The sequence below is a fragment of the Uranotaenia lowii genome, chromosome 3 (assembly GCF_029784155.1).
Source record: "Uranotaenia lowii strain MFRU-FL chromosome 3, ASM2978415v1, whole genome shotgun sequence".
Taxonomy (NCBI): domain Eukaryota; kingdom Metazoa; phylum Arthropoda; class Insecta; order Diptera; family Culicidae; genus Uranotaenia; species Uranotaenia lowii.
The window spans coordinates 325,724,354-325,746,556 of NC_073693.1; the positions used below are offsets into that span (position 1 = coordinate 325,724,354).

At 33.8% G+C, this 22,203-nt stretch overlaps 1 protein-coding gene across 3 annotated transcripts in view; it reads right to left on the bottom strand.

Annotated features, from left to right (window-relative positions):
• The window catches only part of LOC129754547 (laminin subunit beta-1-like), a 61,232-nt gene that overhangs the window by 22,881 nt on the left and 16,148 nt on the right, over positions 1-22,203 (bottom strand). For all 3 annotated transcript variants that reach the window (XM_055750684.1, XM_055750686.1, XM_055750685.1), the window contains exons 3-4: positions 8,141-8,249; positions 8,022-8,066 (exon numbers count right to left, since the gene is read on the bottom strand). In XM_055750684.1, the coding sequence (XP_055606659.1) occupies positions 8,022-8,066; positions 8,141-8,201 (106 nt within the window). In that variant the 5' untranslated portion in view covers positions 8,202-8,249. The remainder of the gene's footprint in view (positions 1-8,021; positions 8,067-8,140; positions 8,250-22,203) is intronic.

A 22,203-nucleotide genomic window follows, 5' to 3' on the forward strand; every position in this document is an offset into this window, starting at 1 on the left:
TTTGGGTGGCCTCGGTCCCGTGGAGATGCGCACACATGAAATTTACATCTTTGATTTGATTGAAATCTTTTGAATTTTTTCGGTAGGTAGTTAACAACGTTTCTAAATTTTAAGTTAAAAAAAATCTTGACACGGTTCTTGTGACTTTCTGTTATTTGAACCGTCCAATTCGCAAAGACTAACAATTTCAAGTCTCACCATCAATTTTGTCCCCAACTTACTACGGCTGATCATTAGCCCAAAATGGGCTTAATGACAGAAACTGGCGTTGGTAGCAAAGAGAAAAAAAACATACCCAAGAATCCCATCGAATCCAAAGAGTTGTGACTTCATTATTCACACATTAAGTTCGTTAGCATCGTCGTCTCTTTGGTGCTACATATTTGCACATATGCGCATGGTCACGATTTTAAGTCCCATGGTCTAAAACCTAGGGCACCATTTGAATATGGTTGGCCTTCCCTAGCTGCTGGGTTGTTAAATATACGTTAATTATCGGAACTAACAATGACCGACAAGTTCAAACGGATGGCATTTGGAGACTTTCGGAGAGTTTGGAGGACTTAAAAATAGTAAAATGAAGACCATCTTTCGGTATGCTGAATAATTTGCTATTGAAGTGGGTTAACTAAGAGGAAATAATCGATACACTACTTTTTTATAGGGTGTCCCATTAAGTCTAAGCACAATTTTGATACAATTCGATACTTATTCGGAATGCGTTTAAACAGCTGAGTGTTGTTTTTTACAGTTTGACATTTCCCCGAAAAATTGTAAAAATATCGTGCATAAATGGTGTACTATTCCCAACATCTCACTGAGTCAGTTGGCGAAAATTGAAAGAAGTAAGCTTTGGAGCGGTCCGAAATTCGATTCGGAAGTATTTAGAGGAAAGAAACTTTGTGGCCAAAACTACTCAAAAGACACGATGGGTTGGTTAAATTCCAACTAAGTCCAGATCGTACCGAAGGAGATGAATTCGTCAAATTGTGCTCAAGCAATATTTTTGGACCCTTACCAAATCTTATTTGAGAAAACATGTGAAGTCTGCATATACTGTCGAAAACTTCTCAAAAAACTGGAAAAAATTGCCAAAATCATCGCAAATAAGTCTGTGCTGAAACTAATGAACAGTCTTTGATAAAATATTCGATCACTGGCGTACGATTCACAGGAATCTAATTACTTACTGTAGAAGAAGACTAAAGAGACCATTGCAGTGAAAAAATAATTTAATTTTCCTTAATTGTATTTATAGTGATTATTTTAAATCGTGCTTAGACATGATGGGACACCCTGTATATTTAAAAAGTTAAACTTTATTACAAATATTCAATCTTGAAAAAAGACAGCTAGAAACAAACAGATAGAGATTATAAAGAGGGAAAGATGTGAGAATAATTTTTAAGACGAAGATACGAGTGAAGAAAAAAATCAATTGTGGAGATTGAAAATGTTCAGACAATATAATTGATCGTGGAAGTTGAAGATGTGTTAGAAAAAGAAAGCAAAAATAGATTGAAAAATAATGGCTGTTGGCGGAACGGATAGAGGAAAAGAAGGATTGAGTAAGAGAAAAGTAAGAAAAAGAGAGACGGAAATGAAAAACTTGAGGGAGAAATAAAAGCGTAATCAGTGAAGATGAATGAGGGGTTGAGGCATGAAAGAAAAATTGAGGGTGGTAAAAATGCTTCGGATTGGAAAAAAGAGTATGGTAGAGAAAAAATTGGTTAATAGAGAAAAAAGAGAGTGGCAGAGGAAGAAAGGTGGAGAGAGGGGAAAAATGGAATGGGATTAAAATAAGGAATGTAGGTGGGGAGAAAGTAGATAAAGATTTAAAAAATTGAAGAGAGAGAGAGAGAGAGAGAGAGAGAGAGAGAGAGAAATGCGCGGATTTATCCGGCCCTGATACGTACTGAAAACATTCTGGCAACATTAGGATATGGACAAAAAGAGACAAACAGGATTGGTTGTAAGAGAAATTGAGAGAGAGAGACAAATAGAGAGCGAAATGAAGGAGACATTAGGAAAGATAAAACATAAATTGAGGCATAAATGATAAATTCAAACTGAGAGAGAAAAAAAAGATTAAGAGAGAGAGAGAGAAAGAAGGGGAATTGAGATAATAAACAGAGACCGAGAAAAAGTTGGAAAGTTTAAAAGAGTAAAGAAAAAATGTTTTAACGAGAGAGAAAGAAATTGAGACTGCATGAAAGGAAATCTTGAAGAAAAAGAAAGGTTCAAATAGATTGAGGAAAAAAAAAAGTAAGATTGAAAATGAGAAAAGTAAGATAAAAAGAATTATTTAGAACAAAAAAAATAAATTGGGAGATAGAAGCAAAAGATTTTCCAATTCCGTTTTACATTGAAGAAACATTGAGATATATGAAAGAAATATTAAGAGAAAAAAAACAAGGATTGAGAGAGGTAAGGAATCGAGAGAGAAAGAAGAGGTTGGAGATAGATTAGAAAGAGATTAAGGGGGAAAAAAGAGATTGAAATAAAAAAAGAACAAAGATCAAGAAAAGAGTTTAAGAAAGTTTGAATAGAAAACATTCATAGAGAAAATAGAAATCTAGAAAGACACAAGTTAGATGCAAAATGAAAAATTGAGAAAGAAGAAAAGAGAAATTTACAGTGGGAAAATAGAAGTTGGACGGTTAGAACTTTTTTTTTTAAACATTGAGGAAAACAGAGAGAGAAAAGAACATTTGAAACGGATTGGGAGATAAAGAGGGAATGAGAGGTACCTAGAGATATTTAAAGAATTAAAAAAAATTGGAAATGGAAGTCAAACATTGAGAAATGTTAAAAAGAGAGTGAGATAAATAAAAAAAACTGAAACTGCGAAAAAATGGAGGTTGAAAGGGTAAAAAAGTTATTGAGAGAAAGAGGGATTTATTTAAAGTGAAACTGAAATATTAATGAGAGATTGATAGGGTTGGAAAAATATAGCAGATCAGATTATTAAAAAAATACAAACAAAAGCGGAGAGATAGAGGTTGAATTGATCTGAAGATAAATAATAAATAAAAATAAAGAAAAAGTAAAGAAAAACATGAATGAGAAAGACTTAAGTTTAAAAAATAGAATAAGTTCCGCTAAATTTAGGAAAAAAAAGAACAAGAAAGACGTAGGAAAATCAGAAGTAACGCAGAAAAAACAGATAACGATCAAAAAGGCTCAGGGAAAATAAATTGAAGAGAAGAGAGAGAGAGAAAGTATAGAATCAGAACAAATCAATAAAGAAAAGATTGAGAGAAAATTGTGAAATGATTTAAGTATAGGTTGCCAAGATTTTCACCAAAATTGCCTTATTTTGAAGCTAGCTGACAGCAAAATCTAATTTTTTTCATGCAAATTTCGCATCATGAATCGGCCTATAGACTCTTCATGTACATCGAAGAAAAAACGGTTGCATAAATTCGGGGTTCTTTAATAGTCAAAAATCATTTGGTCCGCGGACCCTAAAGACCCCTGAATATATGCTAACATTTTTTTCCTTCAATTTTCAAAAAGAGCCCACAGGTGGATCCATGATGCAAAATTTTTATTTAAAAAATTCCGTTTATGCTGACCGCTAGCTTCAAAAGATTGCAGTCGTGGTAAAAATCTTGGTCACCCATGGATTAAAGGAAAAACAACAGCATAAAGAGACTTTAATAAAAAAAATGAGGGATATAAGAGTTGGAGGAAGAAAGATATAAGAAAAGAGAATTAACCAAAAAAGTGAGAAATAAGAGCAAAAAATATTTTTTTTGAATAGAAACTTTAAGTTTTCATAACTTACCGAAATGCCAAAAAATAAATAAGAAAAATACACAGGCATTTAATTTAAAAATCTGTTTAATATTTATACAGATGTTTAAAAAGTATATTTTTAATAATCTAGGACCATGAAGAAATTAAAAAGGTGTTCAAAGAGATTATAAAGAATGCACTAGAAATGGATAGAGAGAAACAGCAGATTTTTGCAAATGCAGTGCTGATGATTTTTTTCACGATTCACGATCAGCAAAAGCAATGATGATGGTTTGAATTTTTGGTATTTTAAGCTGCTTTAATCTCTTAATTGAGCTTGATTTGGAGATTTTTTAAATGAACATTAAGGCCTTTCTGAGATGTTTGCTAGGGATTTAGGCAAAAATTCTCTCTTCGGAAGTTCTCTCTAAACTGATCCAAAAGTTAGCGACAACAGTCCTAGTGATTTATGTTTTCGACCGGGAATGATATATAGGAATTTTAATGTGACTTTTTCGGTCTTGGATGTGGATCAAATCCAAGACCCAGAGCCGGATTAAGCCATCGGGGGGCCCGGGGCAATTTTTTTCGGGGGGCCCCTATGATTCATTTTTTTTTAATGCTATCCCAGAGAATACAAAACATTTTAAACGTGTAAAAGAACTGGAGATGAGTTCAATATATTCTCTTTCGATTTAGAAAGTTGTTTCTGGTATCTTCAAATAAAAATTGTTAATTTACCAAGAACGAACATTGCGGAAGAGTTTAGAAATTTCTCAAAAATGAAAGCTCTGATTGGAGCTTCCAAATGCAAAATTTTAATCTCTTTTTTTTATACTCTTATCACCAACAAAAATTCTCTGATTTAGAATAATGACCGGATAGATATTTTAAATGTTTTTCGTTTCATCATTGATCGTCGAGGAATTTTCACCTTTTGACAAATGGAAAGTATTATGAAGATTTGAAACATAGAACACAAAATAAAAAAAATAAACAAAATAATTAAAATCAAACTTTATAGAGATATAGATATAAGAGTTGAAAAATTCAAAACTTTAAATTAGGTTATTTTCACAACCAAAATTCAGTGTCTCATATCTAAATCATTATTTCAAATCAAGTTTGAGAAACGAAATATGAATTTAATATAAAAAATAAAGATTTAAAGTTAAAATCACAGCAGAAATTGCACCAAACGTGTATTTCAAAAAAAAAATGTTATCAAATTGTTATTCCAAATGTGACAAAAGTTTCATTCGATGCCTCCAAAGCCAAAAGGGTAGAAGTGAAAAAAAACCGTTTGAAAAATATATCAGAATAGAGATTAAATGTTTAAAATACAGAATCAGTTCTCATTGAAAAAAAAATCAGATAAGAAATCCAAATGAGTTAAGTACCTTAAACAAAGATTCTAAGTTCTCAGAATTTAGAAAAACCATGAAACTGAACCCCAATAACTGAAGAAACAAGACTTGAATCTGGAAAAAATATTAGATGGAAAAAACATAGAAATAATTTTTTTAAACGAATCACTCAATGATATTAGCAACTCAAGTATGAGATCGTTTTAATGATAATTTGAGAATGATCATTTAAAAATTAAATTTTATCATTTAAATTCAGGATATTTACTTCAGTGGATGGGAAAATATTGGTTAAATCTGTTGAAAATGTTTCAATACGAATTTTGAACCTAAGACAGAAACTGTCAATTGGTGCAATTTACTCAACTACAGTTTTTTAATAGATTTTGTTTCCAAAAATAGGGAGGAAATTAGAATTTATCAACCAACGGTTATTCCAAAAAAAATGATTGAAAAGTGAAAAGTTTTAATAATACCCGGTATAAACCCGGATACTGCCCGCGCAAAATTCTGAGATGTTTATCATAAAGCTTCTCTGTTATCTCTTAGCCACTGTGAGCCAGTTTTGACGAAATTAGCTGCTATTTTAGAGCAGTAACCATTACTTGGAAAGTTAACGTAAAAATAAACATTATAATTGTGCAAGAAGTTTGTATGGAATGAAAATGAGGAGATCCTGAAAAAATATCCTGACTGACAGATTTCGGGAAAAAAAATTAAAATTTGAGGTATTTTTCCTCATATTTTTCTTAATTTTTTTTTTCGAATTCGGATTACATTTTTTCTCAGATTTTTGGTTGAAAATTTTGAATTTCATTACCAAGATTTTGATGTTCTCATCCCGAAAAATGCGGAAGAACTTCTTCATTGTTTACTCTAAGGACCCCCTTAATTTATGTTAGAGGAAAACTATTCTAGATTTAATTCACGATCCCCTTTTGTTGTTATATTTCTAGTTTTCATTCCGATTTTCTAGTTTTGATAACTTTTCATTTATTTGTAGAAATTTAGGTAGTATGATTAAAGTCATGTTTTTCCCTCGGGGGGCCCCCTTGAGTTGGGGGGCCCAGGGCAATTGCCCCTTTTGCCCCCCCTTTAATCCGGCCTTGCCAAGACCGAAAAAGTCGCAACGGTAGTTTTTGAAATGCTCGACGTTTCGGCCAGTTTTGTTGGGTCTTTTTCAAGGAAATTTGCAACAAAACTGGTCGAAACGTCGGGTATTTAAAAAAAACCACCGTTGTTTGATCTACATCCAAGACAAAAATAGCCAAATTAAAATTAGTATAATCGTAGTAATTTTGGTTTGATAAATTAGACTATCAGTAATGTTATAAAACAAAAAAAAATCAAATCTTGAACAAATTATTTGCACAAAAATAGGACACAATTTGGTAAATGTTTAAATCCTGTACAGTGCAGTCGGTAAGATTTTCAACATTTTCCAAATACTTTATCTACGTTTCTTCATCTTTCCTGAATACCTAACATTTTCAGATTGACCCGTTTTTTTTTTAAATTAGGCGTTAGTGTCTTTTGAAGATTTCATCCGAATATGTAATGTTTTTTCTTTAAAGCAATTTAAATAACACATATTTTAGCAGAATTTCGTGACCAACGCTTATGTGGTCTGAAGCTTGTTTTGAGATTTTTCCATATTTTTATAGAAAAATTCAAATTCGATAATTTGCTGAATATTTTGCCCACCGTAACACTACTACACTTGTTGAGAGAGAGTTAAATTCAGTCTTATTTTGATTCCAGTCAGTTAGAAATATGATTTAATCTTGAAATTGATCCACTTCATTAGGTAGAAATTTCTGCCTTTTTCTGTAATACAGTCCTAAGTCAAAATAACTTAATAAATGCTACAAAAAATTCAAATTTTTCTTTTCAAAGTTTTGGCATGAATAAGGTTTTGCCATACTTCAGCAAGTGGAAAAAAAAGAAAAGTTTCCTGTGTAAGAAACAAAACTTGGTGCAAATGTGAGTCTGAATTTTTTTATTTCAATTTTTCAAGTATGAAAAATTAAAAAAAAGGTTCTTTGTTCAATTGCTAATAATTTTGATCTTTGAATTTAATGTTTTAAACATATTCCTTAATACGTCAGTTTTTATTTTAGTTTTAGTGTTATTGTAATTTTTATCGTTCTATTTAAGTTATTCCCTTATTCCATAAATTATTTCTAAAATGTTGATTGGGGTCTTCCTTGGAGGCTTGGTAGTATTTTCAAACCTGAGTATAAAAGTTTGAAACAATCCATTCTCCAAAGCGTTTTTAGCTTTTTACAGAGAATGGCTCAAACATTAAAACTACTCCCTCCCCCAAATATCTAAATTCAACAACTCAATCCAACCCCGTCCATGATGCCGATAGATAATCGGATGCATCTTAACGGTGACCGGTTCCGGTTCTTCCTCGAACTCCACAGCTTTCCCACCCACGGGATGGGAGCTGGCAAAGATCGAATTGTATTTGTTATAGTTGACATGGTTGTTGATCATCCCCGGACGCTGGAAAAGATTCTTCACTCGATGCTTCGGTTCTTCCAGTTCCACCTCCCGAGAATCTTCCCCGGCAGCTGGAGGTTCCTGATCACCCCGTTGAGTCTGCCCCTGGCTATGATCGTAACGATCGAGCCAAGCAGATTGGTCCATCAACGACGGAGTAACTATGAATGGCGCGAAACGATGACAATGCAATGACGGTGACGATCAATGTGAGATAAGCCATTCAACACGAGGCGGAAAAACAAAATTGAGCATGGAACACTCAAATAGATTAACACAAGTGACAAATGATACACTTTGGTTAGTAGATAGTGCTTTTGACATGCCTAAATGGTGTTGACAAATGGGTAATTTAGAGTGCCAGAACGAAAATCAACCAAAAAAAATTAAAAAAATCATACTTACACCTATTGATGGGTCTGCGTTGTGAATGACTACTTAAGCTTAAACCTGTCGATAAAAAAAGAAACAAAATACTTTTTAGATAATCTGGCCGTTGCGCGGAATTTTAGTGGAATACTTACTAATTAAAATAAATAATTTAATAACAAAACCTATACATATCGACGAGTCTAGTTTGGCCATCGCTTTGGCCAACTATACATGAGTAGGACGTTAATATAACGTCCTATGCTGCAAGAGGAAAAAGAGAAAAAAAATTGTTAAAAATTATGTTATTACAAAATGATAGGATAAATAGCGAATAAGTTCCATAATCCTTATTTTCCTAAGTAAATTGTTATAATTCGGTCTAAAAAAAAAATGTCAACACAGTCAAAAAGAAATGGCTTATTTCAACTTATTCTCAGAATTTCACATTAGATTATTACTCGTATTGGAAAACGAGCCGCTCAACCTATCTAATGTTAAGGAAAAATAACATTCCCATCACCCAGGCGGTAGTATATTTTCTTTTATTCTCTTAAACTGTTGAAATGTTTTTTTTTTTGTAATTTCAGATGAATTTTTACTGATTTTCATCAATCTTATTTCGTTAAAAGGATTCGAATCCACTCTCTCTTGACCCATATTTTACTTTCACCTGGTCTTCGGAGAAAAGGTTTTGGGGTTGATCAAATATTTTAGTGTATTTTTATCATCTACAATGATCTTTTATATGAAAATGGAGGCGTTTTATTAGTCACACGATCACGTAAAAACGGACGGTCTTACTGAAGTTAAATTTGGTACCCGAGGGTTTTTTCGAATAGATGATTTGTTAAATTGTTTCAAGAATCTAACTTATTATGGAAAGCGGGCTCCCATACAAAATCAATTTAATCTCATATTTGAAAATGAACGCATTTTCTTTGTAACATAATCGCGTATAAATGGACGAACTATGGGAGATCCGGCGGACAAAAATCTGAAAAGTGATTGTCACCAATATTTTTTTCTATCTTTGTTATGGAAAGTAGACACCTTGATTAAGAGAAGTTCAAAATTTTGAGGCTGTAGGAGGTACCATACACGAGATATTGATTAATAATGATGAAAAATGGCAAAAAGCTTTTCAAAACATATAATTTTGTAATACTTTAAAATAGAGCATGAAAAAAGGAAATTAGAAAAAAAAAATCAAAGTTCCTAAGTTTTTGGACGAGATCTTTTTTTGTTAGCTAGGGTCATGGCAGAAATCTTAATTTTATCTATGTTTTAGGTCTGTACTAACAAGTTCTGAAGGGTTTAGCTTTGATCACTGCGGCGAAGAGATTAAAATAGAGCGCTTTAAAAGTTGTGCCGAGTTTCGATCACAACATGCAGAAATGATCGTCGAAATGTTTTAAAAGTTACTAAAATATTGATTATTTTTGGCTTTTTCGGGCTTTTGAGTAAATCAAACAACTTTGCTTTGAAATATCCGACGTTTCGATCAGTTTTAGTGGTCTTTTTCAAGGGCATAAGCAGAAAAACACCATCAAATCTGGTCGAAACGTCGAATATTTCAAAACAAATATGTTTGATAAACTTCAAAGACCGAAAAGGCAAGAGTATTTAAGCTATTAAATTCCCTCGCCCTCTGTTGAAACTCGTTTTGAATTGCAGTTAAAGTAGTAAAGGATTTCATATGAATATATTTTTTGTTTTTTTGTTGATGATGGCTTGAGTAGAACTGGATTGGTGGAAATATATGGATCATTAAATCCTATTAAATCCTAATATACATTTATTTCATCATGATGGAACTTCCTCTCAGAAACTTTACAATCTATAGTCGTTTATTCCAGGATTTTTTACCATTTGGGAGGAGCAGGTAAATGTCGGGATTTTATATTAATGAGTAAAATGTCTGGAATACATATTTGAAAAATTGAGATTTTTGAACTCAGTGCATACTTTTGTCGAGAAAAAAAACGTCGTAGATAAATTTCTCGACCACTAACTATTTCTTAGCTCACGCATATTGTGCACTGTAGAAGAAAGAAAGTTTATTAAATAAATGTTTTACAACTGTGAAGTTTCAATACGTTAAAACTTGGTAGTTAACTTTTATAGCGTTAATTAATTAAAGATTTTTTAACATTGTGCACTTTCTTTGAGAATATCTGGAAAAAAAGAACCTATAAATCTAAATGAAGAAATAAGTGAAAGGAATTTAAAAAAAAATCATAAGGCCGCGACTTTGTAGTTCTTATGTGAATTCATATATTGAAATCAGACAGTTTTCCATTGCATTCAAATCTCGAAAACTAAGATTTTATTTTATCATCTATCTTATAACTGGAATAATTATACACTAATCCTTTTTTTCGGGGAGTTTTTTCCGGCTTGCAGTGTTGTTTTTAGCAAAAACGATGTACTGATTTACGTTTCCAACGTTTCGATCCTTATTGGATCTTCTTCAGGGACTAAAATAGTGTTTATTTAGTTAGTTCTTCTTATCATATTTAATGTTTTCTTACCGAAAAGATGCCGCTTTCTTGTGAGTGTCGACTCGGCTGGTCGTGTACTGTTTTCCGAATAATTTAATTTAATTCGTATTTTTAGATAATGTGTGTGTATAGACTTACTGCGTACAGATGTTTGTGGATAAAAATCCGTTTGTCAAGTGTTTTTCAGATTAATTTTTCGAACTTTTACCACAGTCTTCACTTTTCATGTATTTTGTTTTGATCAAAAATCAGTTGTTGTGTATGTGTGTGGATGGTGTAGTTTTTGTGTGTATTTTTTATTATCTGGCAGTTCGCTTATTTTTTCGAGTAATTGGAAAATGTTTGCGTATGAAGAATGGATGTTTTCAATGTCTTTCTTAATGTTTACAGAGTTTTTAGTTATTCCGACTTAAATATCGGATTAATTTGACGAAAAAAAAAATTAATTTTAATAGAACTTTAAAAAAGAGATATGAATTCATCCATGATGTCTTAACTCGGTCGGCAAATTTTCTGAAAAGCTATTTTTAAAAAGATCTAATGATGAAAAATAGTTTTTAAATAGATTAAACAATGAGAATTTTCTAACGTGACTTTAAATACTTATTTTCAACTGTTTTCAATTGAGTTTACAGTAGCTTAAAAGTAAAAAATAATCATAACCATGCTTCAAATTTTCATCTGATTGATGAAATATTGAACAAAAAAATTCTAAAAAAAATCATATATATTGTTTGTGTTTTATGTAGGGGAGAGTGGGGTATCGTGGGCCATGGGGAAACGTGGGCCCCTTTTAATATCTCAGATGTGTGTTGAGATAAAAATCTCAAACCAACTGTCATCGTCGTCGCTTTGCATGAGCATATATTCCTATATGTCGTTGACTGAAATACGCATCATATGCTTCTTTTATTTATCAAGCTAAAAATAGTTAGAAAAATTTACTTACATAATTAAAAAAACACCCGCTCATTTCATCGATGCGGAACCTAAAGTGGATAACAAAAATATGCTCATACGCTTATGATCTTAGTTTTGTCATGATCTTTCACATGGAAAAGGAATTTTTGATGAAACATAAATAAGTCACACAAACGCAACCAATTTGCAAATCATAGCTTGTGGGGAATCGTGGGCCACACATCTTGAATCACCTATATTTTCATGTTTTTATACACATTCAGAACTTAAAATGATTTTTAGCTATCTGTGAAGTTTTCTTATGCCAAATGAAGAGTTATGAAAAATATGTTGTCCATTCTATATAAGAAATTTTGCCAAAACGTTCGCGCGCTAGGTTTTGGAATCTATGCGATCATACACAGCTCTCTTTTTTATTTCATCATCTGAAATTGCTTTAAAATAACGAAATGAATTAAAAAATCACAGTTTTGGGTCAACTCATAAACTTTGCATGTTATTTGGTCAATTTGGATTTGGTGGCCCACGATTCCCCACCATTTTTCAAAATCCAAAAAATATTGCTTTTTTTTAAACTGTCAGAATTTGGGGAAAATAACTTACTAAAAATTAAAAAAAAATACCTTATGATACCTTGAAAATGTAGAAAACCATACCATTTTTTATTTTCATTTTATCTTTTATAATAAAGAAGTTATGGAACAACGAAAAAAAGTGGCCCATGATTCCCCACTCTCCCATACTAACACAATAAAAATTGTCAAAACTATCAAAACGTAAGTTCAAAAATCAAAATCAAATTTCCGACAAACGACATAACTTCGAAGTAATTATTTTATTTGGTTTGTTAAATTTTTTCTTTTGATATCTCAATTTTAACTTTTGAAAATCGGGAATTGTCCCATGCGGGAAAAATGGCGAAAAAAAGTTGTCACCATTTTATTCGGTTAATTGATAAGTTTTGTGTAGTGTAATGTTTTTCCTATGCGAATTCCGGCTTGCAGTCTTTTTTAAAGCAAAAATGATTTTAGTTTTGATAAATCCAACGTTTCAACCCGTTTTGGATCTTCTTCAGGGACTGAAAATGTATTTTATAATGTACATATTTTGCCGATTCCAAATATATGAAATTTACCTAAAAAATTCATTTTCTTGCCGATTACATATTTATTTTCGCATTTTGAAACGAGGGAAACCATAAAATCTCAATCGGGAAAACCCGGAAAAACCGGGAATTTGAAAATGGAAAATCGCTGACCACCCTGGCACAAGCTGTATCCTTCCATATTTTCTTGTTTTGCCAATTTGAAATATGGGTTTTCAATTATTTTTCTCTTTGCTTTCCTAGTAACTCCGTCTAATAAAATCTCTTCACGAGTGTCAAATGTGAATCTCTTTTATGTACGCATCGCTTACGGTCCCATTGTTTTTATATGATCTAAATTTCATCCGTTATATTTGTTACATCAATCGCAGAATTTATGTATTTTCATTATATTGGACAAGTGTTCAGTTGCTTCTATCTTTGGATTGGTAACAGAATTTTGTGGAGGTAAATATCCTTTCATAAAGGTACAGATATTTAATTTTTTAAAGTACTAGGTGATCCCATACGAACTCCGTTTCGCTTTCAACTTGGAAAATGTCATGAACAGTTTGTATGAAAGTCTATTGCCAAGCATTTTCCAGAAACACTTCCGAATTTATTGTTAAGTAATAATTGCAAAAATATTGGACGATCACTTTTTCTGTCGTCTGCTACCATATTTGAAAGGAATCAACTGGCCGTGCCAAAAAAACCGTGTATAAATTTCAACTCGATCGTTGCATGGCGACGCAATTATTACCAAAAAGTTAAACTCCTTTCGGTGGCCTCTTATACAATTTTTGATATCTGAAATTGATTGCCCTACCTTCAAAACTCCCGTGCGCAAATTTTCAAAGCAATCATTGCATAATAACGTCAATATTGCTAGAATCAGTGAAAAATTAATTAATATGAACGACCTCTTTCGTCGACCCCCTGCAAAACATTCGACATCTGAAACCGATTGTCCGTTCCCGAAAACTACCATGTGCAAATTTTCATCCCAATCCGATGTCGAATAACGACGATATTGCAAAGTATTGAAAGGTTTATATGGACAACCCCCTTTGCCGGCCCCTTACACTGAATTTAATACCTGAAATGCCTAGCTTGTTCCTCAAAACTCTCGTGTACCAATTTTCAAGTGCATCCGATATATAATAACGACAATATCGCATTATCAGTGAATAGTTAATATGGACGAACCCTTTTGCCGAACCCCGTTTTTATTTGGATAAGTGAAATCAATTGTTTGTCCCTTATAACTCCTATGTGCAAATTTTTCGTCAATATCACTAAGACATTGGAAAGTTGATATGAACGACCCCTTTTGCCGGCTCCTTACACTAAATTTGATGCCTCAAATCGATTGCACGTCACTCAAAACTATCGTATGCCAATTTTCATCTGAATCCGATGTATAATAACGTCAATATCGCAAAAAAAGCGAACAGTCAATATGGACGACCCCTTACACAAAATTTGACACCTGAAATCGATTGCTCGTCTTTCAAAACACTCATGTGCAAATTTTCAACACGATCCGACGAAAATGAAAGTCAAAATCGCGAAAACAATATTTGTCATCTATGGACGACCCCATTCAGAAGGGGTCATCCGAAAATCTAAAAACATTTTTCATCATTCCTGGTCCTAATGAGCATCCATGCTAAATTTCAGCTCTCTAGCTCTTAAGATGGCTGAGTCTATAGAGGACAAACAAACAAACAAACAAACAAACATACATAGATTGCTTTTTTTATATATAGATGTCGTGGTACACAATCATCCAAGCCGTACAAAATCGTTTTCAAGGGAAAGTATTTGTTTAAGGTTGCTTAAAAGGCTTTAAAATTCCCCATTGAATCAAATTTTTAGTGAAAACTTGTATCGTATGTCAACAGTCATATCAGTTTCACCTAATATATGTAACTTCTCTTGTATTTACACATGTATCAAGTTTCCTTGGCCTTAGAATGGTAAGTAAGTAAAAAAAGTCCGTATTTCCAATCTAATGAGAAAATAAGCTTTAATGCTCAAAAATCTCTATGTGGATAGGTTAAATGCCAACTTTGTCATTATAAAATCGTTTATTTGCCCTCATTGTAGCCGCCTGGTTAAAACATTTTCTGATCATTCTGTACTCAAATCTCCTGAATCTCGTAGTTGCGAATCAATTATGAATGATTCATTTCAGCTCATATGTAACTGTTTTTCGTTTGCGGAACCGTATTGAGCGTTTTTTCTCGGTTTTTTTTTGTGTGTGTGAGTCTGATAACCTTATCTACTAAAGCGACAATACAGTTCTTTTTATGGGAAAATGGACTTGAAGGATTGTAGTTTGAAAAATTGAGAAACCAAGTTCCTCGACACAATTTCGCGCCGGGAGGAGCAGGACATAACGACGAAGTGGTACCCGAAGGACAAAAAAGGACGCTATCTGAAATTGCTGGGAATGCTGAAAGTACCGCCTTATACTTTGATTATCGTTTATTCCAGATTTTCTCGAAATTCCAGGCTTGCACATAAATGAAATAAGAATTTAAGATACATAAAATCTGACTGGGATGCCCCGATATTGTCTAAAACTTCCCGGATTTTTTTCGGGTGTATTTAGATTATTTTCTAAATTAAATAAAAACTTTTTTTTCATTTTAAATTTTATGTTCAAAAACAATTTAAAAAAAATCAAAATGAACAGAAATTTTTGTTTAATCCTTTCATCACCAATTCCGAGATAAAACATGAATATAAAAAACCGGATACAAACATGTACCTATTTACTCATTCTGGGTTTGTCTGATCGTTGGCAAAAATTCAATTTATTAACTGTGGGTGAAAAAAATAATTCACTCTTTGATTATTTTCTTTTATTTAAGTTCTCAGAAACGCTCAGAAAGTCGATCCAACAATCTCAACCTTCCACTTATTGAATAAGTAAAAACAACAAACAAACAAACGACTTTCATTCATAAACTTCCAAATCCATCCATAGAGTGATTTCCACAACAAAAACTGCCAAATGTGCACCAAAAAGGTGACCTGTTGTTGGTCAATGGTTGTTTTCCCCCGGTCGCACTTGAGCGTTATTATTCCAACCTGTTTGATGGGTTCAGCAAATATTGACAGACTTGCTGGTTAGCGTTCCAGGAATAGAAAAGGAAAACATCAAGACGCGTTGCATCGATGACGTTTGCAAATACATATATGGATTGAAACATATGCAAATGTAAAATAGTATCAAAAGGAAAAATAGGGCACATTGGTACTGATGGAATCTTTTTAAAAATAAATTTGTGGGATCATTGAACGCTAGAAAAGTTGTAGAATCAGTTTTAGGTTTGCAATGCTTGAAACATAAAGGGTGTTACGGTCAAAATTTGGTCAATATCAACTTGACGTATTTCTTTCAATTTTGCATTTAAAAAACCTGAACACCCCTCATTTTGAAAGTGTGTGTGTGTGTAGAATGTTGCTCATATTTTGATTTTGGAATTCACTCTTCAGTTGTCAAAATTCCGTCCAAGGAAGAAGAGCAGCGTATCAAAATTTTGCTCGCGCATCGCGAAAATCCGAGCTACTCGCACGGGAAGGGGGGGGGACGTTTGTCGACAGCCAGGAAGTCTGGATAGGGGGGAAATCGAAAACCGGAAGCCGCTGAGACGACAAAGAGAGTTGCCGGTAGTTTCAAGCGAAACCCTAACCTCTCCCTCCGAGATGCCGCAAATAAGCTGGGTGTATCGTCTATAACCGTACATCGAGCCAAAAAACGAGCCGGACTATCGACTTACAAGAAGGTAGTGACTTCAAATCGCGATGATAAACAAAATACGACGGCCGAAGTGCGATCCCGGAGGCTGTACACGACGATGCTGACGAAGTTTGACTGCGTGGTAATGGACGACGAAACCTACGTCAAAGCCGACTACAAGCAGCTTCCTGGACAGGAGTTTTATACGGCAAAAGGAAGGGGAAAGGAAGGGCAGATATTTTCAAGCACATGAAACTGTAAAGTTCGCGAAGAAATATCTGGTTTGGCAAGCCATCTGTACCTGTGGCTTGAAAAGCAGCATTTTCATAGCTTCCGGGACTGTCAACCAAGAAATTTACGTGAAAAAGTGTTTGAATAAACGTCTGCTGTCTTTCCTGAAGAAACACGGTTGTTTCGGGCTGTTTTGGCCGGATTTGGCATCTTGCCATTACGGTAAAAAGGCCATGGAGTGGTACGCCGCCAACAACGTGCAGGTGGTTCCCAAGGACAAGAACCCTCCCAACACGCCAGAGCTCCGCCCAATTGAGAAATACTGGGCTATAGTAGGGATACCATACGTACTCTTTTAAGAGTACATGTACTCTTTTTCGATCGAAAAATGAGCGTAGTCTTCTTTTTCTAAAATTTTACCAAATGTACTCTTTTTTTTGGTGAAAGGAATTAAATAAATTTTTCTCATATAAATTTACATATTTCATCCGACACATGAAGATTGTATTCTTATAAATTCAAAAAATCCAACTTTTTATGCATTCGTTGCACAACACTTCAGTTTTGCTTCTTTTGTTAAATGTTTCAAATCCTGGCTTCCTAAGGAAGGAATAACGAAGTCATTCACGATTTCAATCTGGATTTTTCGTACCAAATTAGCGTCGTTGAGTATGCAATGAACTCCTAGGCAGTAGGCAATATGCATAACAACAACTTACTTAAAAGCAAAATGTACAAATCAAAAGCGAACGAATCAGCAATAATGTTTTTGAAGAGTGAAAAAATACGTATCCAAAAAAACACTTTTAAAAATGCAGTTTTTTTAATCAACTTTGGTGTGCTTTCTCAGTATAAAATCGAAAACTTTGAATAATCCCACTTAAAATTCTGAGCATTTGTCAATTAAGTCACATATCCTGCAACAAATTGGTGCTATTTGAATGACCTAAAACATCATGGTTTTGAATAAATGGCGTTTGTCTTTACAATTTTGAAAATATTTATCAATGTACACTTTTTGGCGTTACAGGATATGGTAACCCTTGGCTATAGACCAAAAAAAATGCTAAAGACGAGCAGCAGTTCAAGGCAAACTGGCTTTCTGCGGCGAAGAAGTACTAGAATAGACTTGATTTTCACAAATGTGGACAGAGCTGAAGCGACTATCCTTCCAGATTATCGCGTATCAGACCATGAGTCAATAAATATATTTGCGGGGTTAGGACCTGAAGCTGTCATACCCGAAACACATCGAATAGTTAATGACTGGAGTCAGTATAAAAGCAACAAATTACGTCAACTTCTTGAGGCAGGTTTGCGAACCCTGAGATGCGCAGACTTTAATGAGCTGGTAAGACGTTTCGATTTATTGTTATAAAATAGTGTTAATACACTAGTAAAGCGGAAAAGTGTTCGTCAAACACCGGTACTAAATGGTACTGGTTCGGGTACTAATTGGTACTCTATAAGTCTTAGTGAGATAAAAAAACGAAGAGATAAGCTTTATAAACAGTTTTTAAGAACTAAATGCAAAAGAAGTTGGCGTAATTATAAAGTTGTAAGAAATGAATACTCGCGTAAAATCAAAGAAGCGAAAAACCAGAGAAACAAAACTAATGGAAAGTTATTATGGAAGTCGATAAAACGATTAATGAATCCGAGTGGCGCCAAATCTGACTCGATCTCGTTTCGCGGTGTTGAAATTACAGATGAATCTGAAATTGCAGAGAAGTTTAATGACTTCTTTATCGATAGTGCCATGGAAATTCATGACAGTATTCCAGCAATTTCAAATGGCTGCTTGAATCAGATAACCTACAACGGCGGATATTTTCGCACTTTTGAACCATTAAATAGCCAAGAGTTTTTTGAAATAGTGAACAATATGAAATCAACGGCGGGAATCGAAAATGTTTCTCTTAGAGTTTTTAAAGATCCTTTATCTGTACTAGCGAGTCCGTTACGAGATGCTATAAACACAAGTCTTCAAACAGGGATAGTACCTGATACGTGGAAGTGTTCAACTGTAGTTCCTATAGAAAAACAGAAATGCACGAGAGGAAAAGTTATTCCGTCCTATAAATATGTTGGAAATCCAAGAAAAAGTGCCAGAATTAGCAGTAAAAAACAGTTTTTAAACTTTATTGAGTCCCAAGAAATACTTATTGCAGAACAGTCTGGATTTAGGAAACAACATTCAACAGAATCTGCTGTGAATTTGATACTTCGAATCTGGAAGATCAATATTGAAAATGGTAGCTACACAATTGCTGTGTTTCTGGATTTTAAGAGAGCATCTGAAACGATTGATCGGTTATTGCTGGTAGATGTACTAGTGAGAGTTGGTATCAATGATACGGTTCTTAACTGGTTTAAGAATTATTAAGATAACAGAATGTAAAGAACAAAATTTGGTTCATCTTACTCGCGATACAGAGAAAATAACTTAGGTGCCCCACAAGGAAGTGTCTTGGGTCCATTGTTATTTATACTGTACATCAACGATATGAAACAATGCTTACAGTACAGTCGGCTTAAGCTATTTGCGGATGATTCAGTCTTTTACTGGAGTGGAAATGACTTAGAGCTTGTTATTCAAAAAGCAAATGCTGGTTCTACGATCTGTGTTCAACAATAGACTGAAAATGTATAACAGACGGTCGCCATGCAAAAAGATCCGCAGCACATAATTTTCAAGCACATTTTGTTTCGTTACGATATTTTCGTTCAGAGGAGTAAGCCATGACTTTTGGGCATCCCACGTGTTTTCGTTTTCGTTCTTAATTTTTTTTAATCAATTAAAATAAAACTAGAAATTTTAAAATTAAACAGTGGAAAATGATAGATTAAGTGACTGGTGGTTGTTCCCGGAGTGGTTCGCACTTTGTTTCGGCATGCTGAATCCTGGTTGGGGGAGTTCGGAAGGAATTTTAAAGTCAGTTTTCTAGTCGAAAACTTCCGAGACTTATTTGGTGAGATCAAACCTTTTCCATTATATTGAACGTTATTTTCTTAATACACATTGTCATTAGATTAGTGTAGCTATTTTCAAATTATGCTGAAGGTATTTGAGTAATCCATATGAAGAGTTTGGTAGGGAACTCCACGCTTTATTCCTCCCCTTACTCCAGAATCTTTTGCGGTAATTACCACATGGTTGGCCTGGCCGTAGTTATCTCTGCAATGCATGTTTTATGTAACAGAGATAACGTTGTAAAGAAAAATGAAGGACGCAAGTCTTTTCCTTACACGTTTTGGCTATGTTGATAAAAGAAGAAGAAGAAGAAGAAGATATTTTCGTTCAGAAAAAAATAATCGTGTTCCTTAATTACAAAGACACACTTTTAAATAATGTAAATAACTTGGAAGTTAATTCATAATTCATTTCTCGTTGAATTAACTCCAATATAAATAAATCCAAACCAAAAAGCAAGTAATGAACACCATGTTAATCACACCAAGTATTTTTCAAACCTCACATTGAAAACACTTATAAAAGTGCTGCTTACATGCTTTAACAAATTTCATATATATTGCATAAAGAATCATTCGTTATCATACTCAACGGAATTCTAAAATGCTGCTGTTTATTAGCACTGGATTAAAAAATTGTATGTTCAAATGCCTTTTACATTTTAAGGTTCTGCTGTTTGTCCGACGTCGTGCTAAATGCAACAGAAAAAAAGCCAATTTCAATGATATATTTTTCCAGTTGCTCCTGTCTGACTTCAATAACGAAAACTGTGACTCAAAAGCGTTGATGGCTCATTGGATTATAGGAATTATGTTTCCAGTGAAGGTTGAACACATGCTTCGTAGGATCATTGTCCAGCGATGCACATTTTTGAACTTAAATCGTAATCTGATACGTTCATACGTGGCCGTCATTTATTTTCTAAGTGGGTATGCAAATATTGAGCTGCATAGCATAGTGCAGCCGAATTCAATGAATTTTACTTTGTCAAACTGCCCGAGAGAGCATGCTTTAAAGTTAACTTGCCTTCTATTTCAATTTTTTATCGATGTTTTATTATTTCTTTGAACTCTGGTTTATTTTTTAGGAAAAAATCATTTACTTTGATTACTGTTTGATTGGGACGATTTTTATTTGGAACTTTTGAGGCTCATCCTACAAGAATATTTCATTGTCAGTCTAAATTGCCGCGTTTATGGCAATTTTAGATTCCAGAAGCTTTCACTGCGATAAGCTTCAATTAATGCAAAAAAAAGTGACATTAAAAAATGAAAAACAAGTGCATTTCGCGCCCCCACATTCTCATATCAAAAACTACAGTGTCCACTTGAGGACGGCCGCGTCCTTGCTCTGCCCTGTTCATTAAATATGCTCACAAACCGCACTTCATTCAACAAGTGCGGCGATGTGTCGATAAGACCATTGCTGTGCGAAATGCCCTTTTTCGTCATGTATAAACATTTGTTTTAATTTGTAGCATCCCCCGGCTTGACTCGAGTCGGCTTGATTTCAGTGCGAAAAATTATCGCATCATATGGTTGTAAAAATAATTCTGACATCAGCTTCCTCGTGCGCTGGAATAACGGGAGCAGTTCACATCATGCGAAATAGGGTAGCAGGCTCTCAGTTTTTGACTCTCCCTCGTTTTGATCACTGTAAATATTTATTAAAAAAAAACAAGCTGACCCGGTAAACTTCGTCCTACCATAACTTTATTGAAAAGATATTAATATGGAGCTGTTTGTACACCCGCTCTTTCTTCCTTTGCAGATCAACGTCAAAGTAGTTTTTCATAAACATTACTGTAGATTTTTCTGTATATGGTAGTGTTTTGATGCAAGAATCGTTTCCACGAATATTTGAAAAACTTCTTGGATTGTTTTGGACGTCGAGCTTTGAAAATCTGTTAACTGCATTCGATTCCATAAAATCGTCGATTTCTGGTAGCGGACTGCACATCTAACTCAGACGCGTGTCGTTCGTTAATTGTGAGTAAAGTTCAAAACTGTTTGGTTAAAGTCCCATTTTGAGTTAATTGTAGGCATTCTAAACCTATTCTAGCTGTGTCTGAGCTGTGAGTTTGACCATGAAATGTAATGTTAATTTTTTTGACAATTTATTCTGTGTTTGAGCTGACATAGGTTTTTCAATGCAATAAATTATTATTTTATGAAAATTTTATGTAAATCTGTTGAAAACTTATGGTGATGTTAGGTATTTAATTTTTTTCTATTGAATCGTTTTTTATTTGAAAATGGAAGAGGAAGGGGGGGGGGGTTGTGGGTATAATAAATCATCATTAAAGGTGTTTTGGGAATTGTTGGCAGCTAGCACATGATTTTGTTTTGAAGACTGTTATTAAGTCATTACTGGTATTGTCCATTTGAAGCGTAGAGAAGAAGTCAATTCGTCAATTAGTGGTTTTGTAGAACAGTCTTTCGATTCTTCGCATACAATTTTGAGTTCATGTTCGAGATGAAAGCCTCGAGCCAAACTCGATATAAAAGGAGTCCCTCAAAGCCAAAGTGGTTTAAGTGTATGTTGATATGTTGAAATATTCGTCATATTAATTTAAAAACAGGGTAGTTAGCGACTCGGGAAAAACTGGAATAACGGAAAAACTTTGGGACTTCATTGCCTCACCGAATAACCGGGAAATAAAACCCAAGAATTTCAGCACATCACCGGGAAAATTGTCAGACTGGTTTTTTCAGACTGGTCACTCAGATGTTACTTATTTTTAATAAATT